Source organism: Schistocerca nitens, chromosome 2 (assembly GCF_023898315.1).
Source record: "Schistocerca nitens isolate TAMUIC-IGC-003100 chromosome 2, iqSchNite1.1, whole genome shotgun sequence".
Taxonomy (NCBI): domain Eukaryota; kingdom Metazoa; phylum Arthropoda; class Insecta; order Orthoptera; family Acrididae; genus Schistocerca; species Schistocerca nitens.
This window is the reverse complement of record NC_064615.1, coordinates 557227408-557240561: the sequence shown is the minus strand read 5'-3', so window position 1 is coordinate 557240561 and position 13154 is coordinate 557227408. Positions and strand designations below refer to the sequence as shown.

Here is a 13154-nt window from a genome sequence, read left to right as displayed (position 1 = left end):
CAGACACTGAAAATTTAATTTTTAACATGGATGGATTGCCAGAAGTGGATGATTGTCAACAAACTGTTACGAAAGTCAGAAATAAAATTCGCTGTACTGATGTTACACCCACAATTTATGCAAATGTTAACAAACACAGAAGTAAAAGCACTGTAAAGAAGTTAAAATATCAGAAATTGAAAATAAAAGAAATATACTTAATCAGACCACATGTGTAATCTTTGAAAGCTATAACAGGTGTGAACTATATTTTATATGAGTAACTGTGTGTGAACTGGAATAATGTCTGAAGTATTTCAGAAAAGGTTTTCTCATTTTTGAAACTACTGAAAATGTGCTGGATGATTATGATTTGAGAACTGATACACAATGGTCACCATATCTTATAGTGGGGAGATGGTAGGTTTTACATTTATGTTGTGATATAAGATGTTTACCATGAATATGATGTTATGGTGATGTAGGAGTATATTTCCTATGATGATGATTTGTAAGGATTTTCTTCATGATTTGATGAGATACTGATGAAACACTGGATATACTGTAGTATTTTGGAGATGATGATTGTGATGCTATGTATTACAGAAATTTATTCTCTACTGGGGTTTGTGGTGATCAGTTCTGTCACTAAGTATATGTCTGTTCCTGGAAATAAGATGAAGTTATTTACTGTGTTTACTGTAGGTCTGATGGTGATATGAAGACATGTACTAACTACGTCTAATGAGTTTAGAGTAAAACATATCTTAAGAAAACAGAAGTAGTAAAATAGTTATTTATGGACAATGTTTTGGAAGAAAACAATGTTGCTGACTAGTATTTTTCACCAACTGAGTATTTCTTGTAGCAAATCAAGACTATTTAAAGAAAATAATGCTCAAAACTGAATGAAACCAGAAAACTATTTTTGACATAAATGAGATTTGGGGGTAATATTCAGTGGTAGTACACCAAACAATTTTGTTGCTATATAGCAATTTTCTGGGAAGCAATAAATTCAGTGGAACACTACTATCTAGAAGTAGATTCTCTCAAGGGAATTTGAAACTGCTTTGGATTTATACTTAGAGTTTTTGTGCCATTAGTTGTGAGAAGTGTAAATGAGTTATCAGTACTTTTTTGGGGGGGGGGGGGGGAAGATAACACAGTAAAGAAAGGGCTTAATCACTTTGTCATGCTGTCAAAGATACATTTTTCCAAATATGAGGTATACAAATGCACCTGAATTTTGTACATACACTCTAGTACTTTGAAATCAGAGAATGTATTCCTGTTGACATCAAAGAATGCCAAGTAGTATTTTACCTTCAAATTATATAAAACAGTTCTATTATACATACAAAACTATACAAAGCATAAGCAAATATATTATTACTGAAGTATACTTTTGTGAAAGCAATACTAAAAGAGTCTATACGCACTGAAACAACTGATTTATGCACTAATTTACATGTACACAAGCTTGATCATTCACATGAGGTGGTTTGTATCATAAGCACCAAATTACACAAAAAGTGATGGAATGAAATTGTTATAAAAGAGTGACAACTTGTACTAACTGTAGACGATGAATCTGATGTAACATTATCAAATGATCATTACACTACACTCTATTCTTGTATGAGCTAAGGAACTTGCAGTAGTTGAAAATGCACTCTGATGCTCACTTGAATTTGCTATCTTTTTACAAAAATATTTCATAACAATGAAATCTTACATCTTTTCTAGATGACAAAACGACCACTTTAATTTGAAGTATATTATTTTCCCAATGATGGTTTGTGTCTGGAAGGTGCTGCTATGTCATTTACATGAAAGAAATGTTATATACAAATACCAGTAACATTTTGAAGTGATTTGCTATGCTATTGTACGGGGAAAACTACCTGATATGTGGACAAAATACCAGAATTGATTCTAATTAGTAATGTATTTAATTGGCATCTTATTTTGCGAACTTGGCTCCTACTTACCTGAGACATTTAACTTTTAATTGTATAATATTAGAAACTGTACGGCTTAACTGTGCATCAATTGTTTAAAACTGTATATAGTTTATGTAGTTGTTTTTTGACTGAACATTAGTAATTGAGACTGTGTCTTAGAGAAAGACAAAACATTTGAATGAAATAAAGGAGGAGTGGGATACTGAACGGTGATGCTTCAAATACAAGTTTTGGCAGTGCTTGCGAGTTCAGGGCATAGAGGAAGAACATTGAGAAGGCATTTATAAAACGGAATATACATTCTTCGTATAAAATTTCTATGTAATATGAATAATAGAATAGAATTTGTCACTACTTTGTTTCACAAAAGATACAGACACCACAATCATTTTGTATAACGAACTTCCTATTCTGGTGCATGCATGCCATGACAAAGTCTCGTCCATAATTCTTACGTGCAATACTTCAGGTGAGGGGGCAGGATACTTAATGTAATAGAACAGGAAAACATTTCACAATTCCATATATATCAACGAGTACGATACCAATGAACACAGTTTGTGCAAAGCTACATAAATGCAAGAGCTCATTGCAACATTATTGGATGAACTGTGATAAACTAACTCGATTTTTAATTAACTAATAAAAATGTTAAAAATAATGTAAAGAAAGCCCATTTTATCATTCATGGAATTCATATGAAGAGAAATGATAGTAATTATGATGCAGTCAACTGTAGAGCCACAGGATTTTTATTTGGAACCAAAATCACACTGTATTTGTGCAGCAACTAACAAGCATAATGTCAGCATTGTTATGTATATGTGAATTGTAGCATTTCAACATGATAACTGTCACAGAAGCACTATAATGATTTGTAAAGCCAAATGCCATAACCAGTAAGTTAAAGTATCTAAATCTGAATTCAAAATTCAAATAAATTTGATTGAAACAATGCATAATGCAACTTTGTAATTGTTAAAATCTACACTGAAGAGCCAAAGAAACTGGTACACCTGTTTAATATCGTGTAGAGCTCCCACAAGCATGTAGAAGCATCACAACACGATGTGGCATGGACTGAGCTAATGTCTGAAGTAGTGCTAGAGGGAACTGACACCATGAGTCCTTCAGAGATGTCCATAAATCTGTAAGACTACAAAAGGTGGGGGGTGGGGGTGGAGGTCTCTTCTGAACAAGCACGTTGCAAGGCATCCTAGATATGCTCAATAATGTTTATGTCTGGGAAGTTTGGTGGCCAGGGGAAGTTTTCAGACTCAGAAGAGTGTCACTGGAGCCACTCTGTAGCAATTATGGATGTGTAGGATGTTGCACTGTTTTACTAGAATTGTCCAAGTCTGTCAGAAAGCACAATGGACATGAATGGGTTAAGGTCGGTCGGGCACACAGTTTTAATCTGCCAGGAAGTTTCATATCAGCGCACACTCCGCTGCAGAGTGAAAATCTCATTCTGGAAACATCCCCCAGGCTGTGGCTAAGCCATGTCTCCGCAATATCCTTTCTTTCAGGAGTGCTAGTTCTGCAAGGTTCGCAGGAGAGCTTCTGTAAAGTTTGGAAGGTAGGAGACGAGGTACTGGCAGAAGTAAAGCTGTGAGTACCGGGCGTGAGTCGTGCTTCGGTAGCTCAGTTGGTAGAGCACTTGCCCGCGAAAGGCAAAGGTCCCGAGTTCGAGTCTCGGTCGGGCACACAGTTTTAATCTGCCAGGAAGTTTCATATCAGCGCACACTCCGCTGCAGAGTGAAAATCTTATTCTGGAAACATCCCCCAGGCTGTGGCTAAGCCATGTCTCCGCAATATCCTTTCTTTCAGGAGTGCTAGTTCTGCAAGGTTCGCAGGAGAGCTTCTGTAAAGTTTGGAAGGTAGGAGACGAGGTACTGGCAGAAGTAAAGCTGTGAGTACCGGGCGTGAGTCGTGCTTCGGTAGCTCAGTTGGTAGAGCACTTGCCCGCGAAAGGCAAAGGTCCCGAGTTCAAGTCTCGGTCGGGCACACAGTTTTAATCTGCCAGGAAGTTTCATATCAGCGCACACTACGCTGCAGAGTGAAAATCTCATTCTGGATGTTTAAAAGTATTTTGATTGACTGGGCTATGTTATTTATTTGATCAAATCACCTGACATATGGAAATTCGACCTAGATTATATTTCAGGTGGAGGAAATGCAACAAATCTGAGTTGCAGGCGTATACCTAGATTGACGTTTATCAGCAAATGAAATAAGTGAAATGTAGTGACGAAAGCTGGTTACATTTTAAGGAAATAGTTCATCTCAAACTTCCTCTGAACTGCATATGATTGGTCAGATGTGTCACTAAAGCTTGTAGAGGATAGTAACAAGTTTATGCAGACTGACTTGACACACAAGGTATGATCAAAAAGTAATGGGAGTTTTTTTAAGTTCACAGGCATTCTACATTTGATTCTCAAAATGGTTTTACCTTGTTGGTACACATGTCCCTGATGTATGTTTGCATTTCCAGCTGTCTTGAATATTTAGTTCACAGCTGACGGTCAAAAGGATTACATGTGTTTTTGAGTACTCAGTGAATTTTTACTTTTGGAAAAGATGGATCAAAGAATTTGCATTAAATTTTGCTTGAAAACTGGAATAACGGGCAGCCCTGTATTCAAAAGGTTGATTGTGGACTTTGGTAAATCTGCTATGAGTAAGACAAGAGTTGTATACATGATTCAAAGTGGGTCGAGAAGACATTTAAGGAGACAACAGACTTGGAAATCTAAGTGCATCAAGCGTTGAGGACAATGTGGATAAGTACAGAAAATGGTTCTGGAGAATCACTGAATCACCAACAGAAAGGTTGCTGATGATGTCAGCATATCCTTTGGCTCATGCCAAGCAACTTTTTCAGATGTTTTGGGCATGAAACGTGTTGCAGCAAAGTTTGTTCTGAAACTGTGTTACTTAGATATCATTCACGTATTGCAGAATTAAATTGATAACAATCCAGAACTTCTAAAGGAGGTTGTAACAGGGGAAGAAACATAGGTATATGGGTATGATGTCAAAACTAAGGCCCAATCATCCCAATGGAAACTGGCTGAAGGGTGAAGGCTTACAAAAATTCAACAAGTTTAATCACATGTGAAGGTTCTTCTCACTGGTGTTTTAATTACAATGGGATAGTGCATGACGAGTTCCTGCCTTGCGGCTTTGTGGTCAATAAGGAATAATACCTTAAAGTTATGCACCATTTGCGTCAAGCAATCTGAAGAAAACAACCGGAATTGTGGCAAAACTACTTGTTGAAATTGCATCACGATAATGCTCCCGCTAACACCTCAATGCTTGTTTGTTATTTTTGGTAAAGAAACAAAACTGTTATTTTGTCTCAGCCACTGTATTTACCAGACATGGCCCTGTGTGACTTCTTTTTATTCCTGAGGCTGACGAGATCCATGAAAGGACATCTTTCTGCCACCATTTCTGGCATAAAAACAGAATTGCTGGAGGAGCTGAACGCCATAACAAAAAGTGAGTTCCGGAAGTACTGTACTTCCAAGACTGGAAAAACTGCTGGTACAAGTGTATTATATCTGAGGATGGTTACTCTGAAGGGGACAAAGTTGTTGTTGATGCATAAATAAAAGTATTCTAAGAAAAACAAAAATTAAACAATGGAAAATCCATTTTGTTACAAAAGCAAAAATTATCGTTACTTTTTGATGGCACCTCTTATCTTTGCAGTTCTATTAATACCTTTCCCTGACATTCAGCATCAAAAGTGTTCTCAGCAATCTGTTCACTGGTTGGTGGGTTTGGACAAGATTTTGTGACTAAGATCAATACACGATGCTTCTGAGCTTCCATTGTCAATTTTGAAGATGAAACTTTCAATACTTGTGGGATGAGTGCCATAACACCAATGGTACTTGTCAGTTATGGTTATAAGATCTCCACTACAATGACAGCTCTTTATAGAAAACAAGATTTGCTCAATACAGGTGTAGAAAGACATCGCCATTCTACCCAAGCAAGTTAACTTCAACACACTTCTTTCTTTTTATTTCAACATTTCATATTGTGCATGCTCAAAATCAGGTGCCTAAGAGTATCTCTTGTTATGGGCCGATTCATTAACTCAAGCACAATTTTCACTTTAAAACCATTACATCAATGGTCTTCCAAGAAAGGCAACTGATAAAATAACTCAGGCTCTCGGCACAGCAGACATACTATAGACCGATCAAAAATTGAATATTATGTTGTAAAATTTACAAAACTATTCTACACATGTATTTCATACATCAGCACATTTCTTAAAAAATGATACTGTCCTTAATGACAAGTAAATAGCAGCTTTATAACTACGTTTCTGTTATAAAAGCAATCAGCTCAAGAAATAAATATAAAATTTTGATCATGAGAACTTCGAAATTGTTGTGGCTTACCAGAGCTGTGTCTTCCCTGAACCTGGAGCTCCACAAAATTCTGTGATGCTCTGCAGTGGAATACCTCCATCTAACATGTCATCAATTGCTTTGCAGAAAGTCACAATGCCAAACAGCTGACTCTCCTCCTATTGTGTAAAAAGAAATACTGAAATAGCCAACTAATCAACTTTTACTGCTGATAGGAAGGAACTTGTCTGGTGAACGAAACAATAAAAATATAGAAAGAAGTCAAACAACACAAAGGGCTGTTCATGCACAGTGATACCGTATGATGTGGAGCACATATCTTAACTCTTATAAAGTATCTAGTTAGAGGGAAAGAATAGAGGATAGTGAAGTGTAACCAATGACAAGATCTTACGAAGATGATATTTATATTTATGAAAATCTGAGTCAATCATTGTGCTGATGACCCTCTCATGATTTTCCGCTTATGCCACATATTGACATTTTTGTTGGCAGATAGGCTTTCACATTTGATTCTTATGTCAAAATAGTTATTTTCTCTGAAATACAAAATCTTGGCTGTGGTGACAGAAGGATTTGCAGTCCAGTGACATTTCACAAGATTCCACGAATTTGTCTAAATCAGTTTGTAATGATTATAATAGAGGGAAACATTCCACATAGGAAAAATATATCTAAAAACAAAGATGATGTGACTTACCAAATGAAAGTGCTGGCAGGTCGACAGACACACAAACAAACACAAACATACACACAAAATTCAAGCTTTCGCAACAAACTGTTGCCTCATCAGGAAAGAGGGAAGGAGAGGGAAAGACGAAAGGATGTGGGTTTTAAGGGAGAGGGTAAGGAGTCTACATCTACATCTACATCTATACTCCGCGAGCCACCTTACGGTGTGTGGCGGAGGGTACTTATTGTACCACTATCTGATCCCCCCTTCCCTGTTCCATTCACGAATTGTGCGTGGGAAGAACGACTGCTTGTAAGTCTCCGTATTTGCTCTAATTTCTCGGATCTTTTCGTTGTGATCATTACGCGAGATATATGTGGGCGGTAGTAATATGTTGCCCATCTCTTCCCGGAATGTGCTCTCTCGTAATTTCGATAATAAACCTCTCCGTATTGCGTAACGCCTTTCTTGAAGTGTCCGCCACTGGAGCTTGTTCAGCATCTCCGTAACGCTCTCGCGCTGACTAAATGTCCCCATGACGAATCGCGCTGCTTTTCGCTGGATCATGTCTATCTCTTCTATTAATCCAACCTGGTAAGGGTCCCATACTGATGAGCAATACTCAAGAATCGGACGAACAAGTGTTTTGTAAGCTACTTCTTTCGCCGATGAGTCACATTTTCTTAGAATTCTTCCTATGAATCTCAACCTGGCGCCTGCTTTTCCCACTATTTGTTTTATGTGATCATTCCACTTCAGATCGCTCCGGATAGTAACTCCTAAGTATTTTACGGTCGTTACCGCTTCCAATGATTTACCACCTATGGCATAATCGTACTGGAATGGATTTCTGCCCCTATGTATGCGCATTATATTACATTTATCTACGTTTAGGGAAAGCTGCCAGCTGTCGCACCATGCATTAATCCTCTGCAGGTCCTCCTGGAGTACGTACGAGTCTTCTGATGTTGCTACTTTCTTGTAGACAACCGTGTCATCTGCAAATAGCCTCACGGAGCTGCCGATGTTGTCAACTAAGTCATTTATGTAAATTGTAAACAATAAAGGTCCTATCACGCTTCCCTGCGGTACTCCCGAAATTACCTCTACATCTGCAGATTTTGAACCGTTAAGAATGACATGTTGTGTTCTTTCTTCTAGGAAATCCTGAATCCAATCACAAACCTGGTCCGATATTCCGTAAGCTCGTATTTTTTTCACTAAACGTAAGTGCGGAACCGTATCAAATGCCTTCCTGAAGTCCAGGAATACGGCATCAATCTGCTCGCCAGTGTCTACGGCACTGTGAATTTCTTGGGCAAATAGGGCGAGCTGAGTTTCACATGATCTCTGTTTGCGGAATCCATGTTGGTTATGATGAAGGAGATTTGTATTATCTAAGAACGTCATAATACGAGAACACAAAACATGTTCCATTATTCTACAACAGATTGACGTAAGCGAAATAGGCCTATAATTATTCGCATCTGATTTATGACCCCTCTTGAAAATGGGAACGACCTGCGCTTTCTTCCAGTCGCTAGGTACTTTACGTTCTTCCAGCGATCTACGATAAATTGCTGATAGAAAGGGGGCAAGTTCTTTAGCATAATCACTGTAGAATCTTAAGGGTATCTCGTCTGGTCCGGATGCTTTTCCGCTACTAAGTGATAGCAGTTGTTTTTCAATTCCGATATCGTTTATTTCAATATTTTCCATTTTGGCGTCCGTGCGACGGCTGAAGTCAGGGACCGTGTTACGATTTTCCGCAGTGAAACAGTTTCGGAACACTGAATTCAGTATTTCTGCCTTTCTTCGGTCGTCCTCTGTTTCGGTGCCATCGTGGTCAACGAGTGACTGAATAGGGGATTTAGATCCGCTTACCGATTTTACATATGACCAAAACTTTTTAGGGTTCTTGTTTAGATTGTTTGCCAATGTTTTATGTTCGAATTCGTTGAATGCTTCTCTCATTGCTCTCTTTACGCTCTTTTTCGCTTCGTTCAGCTTTTCCTTATCAGCTATGATTCGACTACTCTTAAACCTATGATGAAGCTTTCTTTGTTTCCGTAGTACCTTTCGTACATGATTGTTATACCACGGTGGATCTTTCCCCTCGCTTTGGACCTTAGTCGGTACGAACTTATCTAAGGCGTACTGGACGATGTTTCTGAATTTTTTCCATTTTTGTTCCACATCCTCTTCCTCAGAAATGAACGTTTGATGGTGGTCACTCAGATATTCTGCGATTTGTGCCCTATCACTCTTGTTAAGCAAATATATTTTCCTTCCTTTCTTGGCATTTCTTATTACACTTGTAGTCATTGATGCAACCACTGACTTATGATCACTGATACCCTCTTCTACATCCACGGAGTCGAAAAGTTCCGGTCTATTTGTTGCTATGAGGTCTAAAACGTTAGCTTCACGAGTTGGTTCTCTAACTATCTGCTCGAAGTAATTCTCGGACAAGGCAGTCAGGATAATGTCACAAGAGTCTCTGTCCCTGGCTCCAGTTCTGATTGTGTGACTATCCCATTCTATACCTGGTAGATTGAAGTCTCCCCCTATTACAATAGTATGATCACGAAACTTCTTCACGACGTTCTGCAGGTTCTCTCAGAGGCGCTCAACTACTACGGTTGCTGATGCAGGTGGTCTATAGAAGCATCCGACTATCATATCTGACCCACCTTTGATACTTAACTTAACCCAGATTATTTCACATTCGCATTCGCTAATAACTTCACTGGATATTATTGAATTCTTTACTGCTATAAATACTCCTCCACCATTGGCGTTTATCCTATCCTTGCGGTATATATTCCATTCTGTGTCTAGGATTTCGTTACTGTTCACTTCCGGTTTTAACCAACTTTCCGTTCCTAATACTATATGCGCACTATTTCCTTCAATCCCGGGAGCGGAAAGACTTACCTTAGGGGGAAAAAAGGACGGGTATACACTCGCGCACACACACACACACATCCATCCACACATATACAGACACAAGCAGACATATTTAAAGACATAGGCCTGCAGTTAAACAGCACAAACTCAGAAAATAAATAACAGTGGTGCAGTGTTACTTACAAGAAAAAGAAAATTAAGCCTCAGAGTAATGTTTCTGTAAATGGGGAAAAAAGAATTTCTCTTCATAGGAGACTCTTTACTTAAAAATATCATTGTACCAAATTCAAAAGTTGATGCGCGTCCAAGCATTAGGCTGGATCAACTAAACAACCATTTAAAAAACTTTGCTGCTAACCAAAATGGTGTCAAAGTGAAACCATATTTCACTGATGTATTCATGCATGTTGGGACAAACTCTGTAGACACAGCAGTGAGGATGAAATCATTAGTGGATCTCTAAACTTGATTCGTGCTGCCAAATCTTTGTATATTAACTCAAAACTAGTAATAAGTGGTATTTTCCACAGGAGATTGATGAGTGAGCCTTACATAGACAAGATAAACAATGGAATTAAGGACTAATGTGATAAGCTTGACGTGGTATTTATAAACCCAAACAAATTTATAAGTAACAAATGTCTGCGTATAGATGGTGTACATCTTAATAGGCTAGGCTATGTGACTCTGAGTAAAATATTTTTGGACGTTTGCAAAATTATCAATAATCGGGGAAACTGACAAAGTGTGGAAGGGATGTTAAAACAAAAGAATCAACTGAAAACAAAAAATACAAATGTATCCCAACAAATGATTTACTTAAAAGCATTGAAAACAGCGATAAACATTTTCTAATGCATTGGAATATAAATTGTATAGATTCAGATTTTTGTAACCCAAGTTACTCTAAAATTGATGAACTTCAAGTTTTACTTTCAGAATGTTCAAATTTCAAAAATTGTATGTTTAAATGAACATTGGCTGATAAAAGCAAATATAGGGATTCTAAACAAAATTGAACATTTTATAGTTGCCAGTAGTTTTTGTAGAAATCTCGAGGGGGCTGCTGCAGCCTTCTAAATGACTCAAAAAATTTTAAAGAGAGAACTGAGTTCAGTACTTTGAATGAGGATGGTAATTTTGAAAGTTGTGCTGTGGAGCTAATTGATTTAAATACTGTAGCTGTATCTTTGTACAGAATCCCTGGACATGCAGTAACAAAATTCTTTTTATCCAAATTTTAATGTTAATTACAAAGACTCCAGAAAGACAGAAAGAAAAAAAAAACTGTAAGTGCAACACACTTTAATATAAATGTATTAAATAATAATAATGACACTGTACATTTTTGTGACTTAATTCAGAAATATGCTTTTAATTTAAATTTCACTGAATGTACTAGGGGAAAAAAAAACCACTCTGAAACAAGTATTGACAATATTCTGACAAATTATCAGTTTGAAGATGGAAGTAAATCGTGTTTAGATTTAGGCATATCAGATCATTCAGCACTGCTCATAGAGCTTCCAAAAACAGGGAAACAAATATATGTGAAAAAATGTTTTAAAACAAACTTTAGCAAAGAGAATGTAAATATATTTTCTAACAAACTAAGAGCTACAAACTGGCCTCTATATAATAGTGTGTCAAGTGAAAAAAATTTCAGAACATTCCTAAACTGTTTCCTAGATGTTTTCAAAGAAATGTTTCCCCTTCAAGCCTGGTGACAAAGAGTGGCCAGTAAAATAAATTGGATTACACCAGGAATAAAAGTTTCTAGTGCCAGTAAAAGACAACTCCACAATGAGTTAAAACATAACAAAATACTGATTTTGTGGGGTATGTAAAGAGATATAATAATACATTCAAAAAGTTGTACAGGTAGCAAAAAAAAAAAAAAAAAAAAAAAAAAAAAAAAAAAAAAAAAAAAAAAAAAAAGCTAACAAGCAGTATATTAGTAAACATGAAAACAAATCAAAGGCAATTTGGGGTGTCATCAAATCTGAGTTGGGAGTAAAGAACAAGTGCAAAGAAATTGTCCAAATAGAAATTAAAAATGATATATTTATAGATCCTTTTCAAATGTCAAACTGTTTCAATGATTTCTTCATAAATGTGACAGTCAGAAGTAGGTATCACAGCTCACCAGGACAAGGTAGATATCAACTTTGTAAATATAAAACAAAATGGAAGCCTTAAAACATTCAAAAGAATTACCCCAAAAGATGCAGAGGATGCTATAGTGTCTTCAAAAACCAAGAAATAAGCTGTGTGGGATGAAATTCCAACCATTGTAGTCAAGGCTGTTTATAACATCATTTCTCATCCATTGGCTAAAATTAGAAATCAGTCATTTGAGGAAGGATATTTCCCGGATGTGTTAAATATGCTGAAATAAGACCATTGTTCAAGATAGACTCAACTGATGACATGGAAAATTACCGCCCTATTTCCCTGCTGCCAGTTTTTGCTAAGGTGATAGAAAGGATTGTTGCAAAACACCTTGAAAACTTTCTTATAGAAAACAATATTAACAGTTAAAAATCAATTTTAATTTCAAAACGGGAAAAATACAATAAATGCTATCAGGGAATTCAGTGGAAAGACAAGCTCTGCTTTACATAAGGGTAAAAGGTCACAGGTATATTTTGGGACTTGACCAAAGGTTTTGACTAGGTCAATCAGATACTATTTCTACACAAGTTAGCGAGAGATGTGATTGTGGACAGGTCATTGCAGTGGCTCAAATCTTATTTGCCAGAAAGGAAACAGTGTTATTCTAAATTCAAATGGAAAAAAAATCATTCTTGGACAGGAAAAAGATTTGTACACCTTGGTTTTAACTGAAAATGACAATTGAGAACAAATTCATGGTACTGTGGAAAATATAATGGGAAACCTAGAATTATGGTTTCAGCATAATGGATTAAAACTCAATGTCACAAAAACACAATTAGTGCAGTTCAGTGCTAAAACAACATCAGCATCTCCCATAAAAATAGCGCATGGCGGTCAGGAAATGACTGAAGCAAGTTATGTAAAATTTCTAGGTCTAAATCTTGACAAAAATTTAAATTAGAAGGCACATGTAGACTACTTAGCAAACAAACTAAACAGCCTTGCTTATGCCATGAATGGCTTATCTGGTTCCATCCTTATGGACACCACAGCTATTTTGAGACTATAATTCAATATGGAATAATTTTCTGGGGAAACTCAATGAACAGC

The 13154-nt window shown here is 36.9% G+C and overlaps 1 protein-coding gene across 5 annotated transcripts in view; it reads right to left on the bottom strand.

Moving 5' to 3' along the window:
• LOC126236582 (DNA repair protein RAD51 homolog 3-like) overlaps positions 1–13154 on the bottom strand; it is a 45251-nt gene that overhangs the window by 17064 nt on the left and 15033 nt on the right. For all 5 annotated transcript variants that reach the window (XM_049946000.1, XM_049945998.1, XM_049945999.1 and 2 more), the window contains one exon: positions 6374–6501. In XM_049946000.1, the coding sequence (XP_049801957.1) occupies positions 6374–6501 (128 nt within the window). The remainder of the gene's footprint in view (positions 1–6373; positions 6502–13154) is intronic.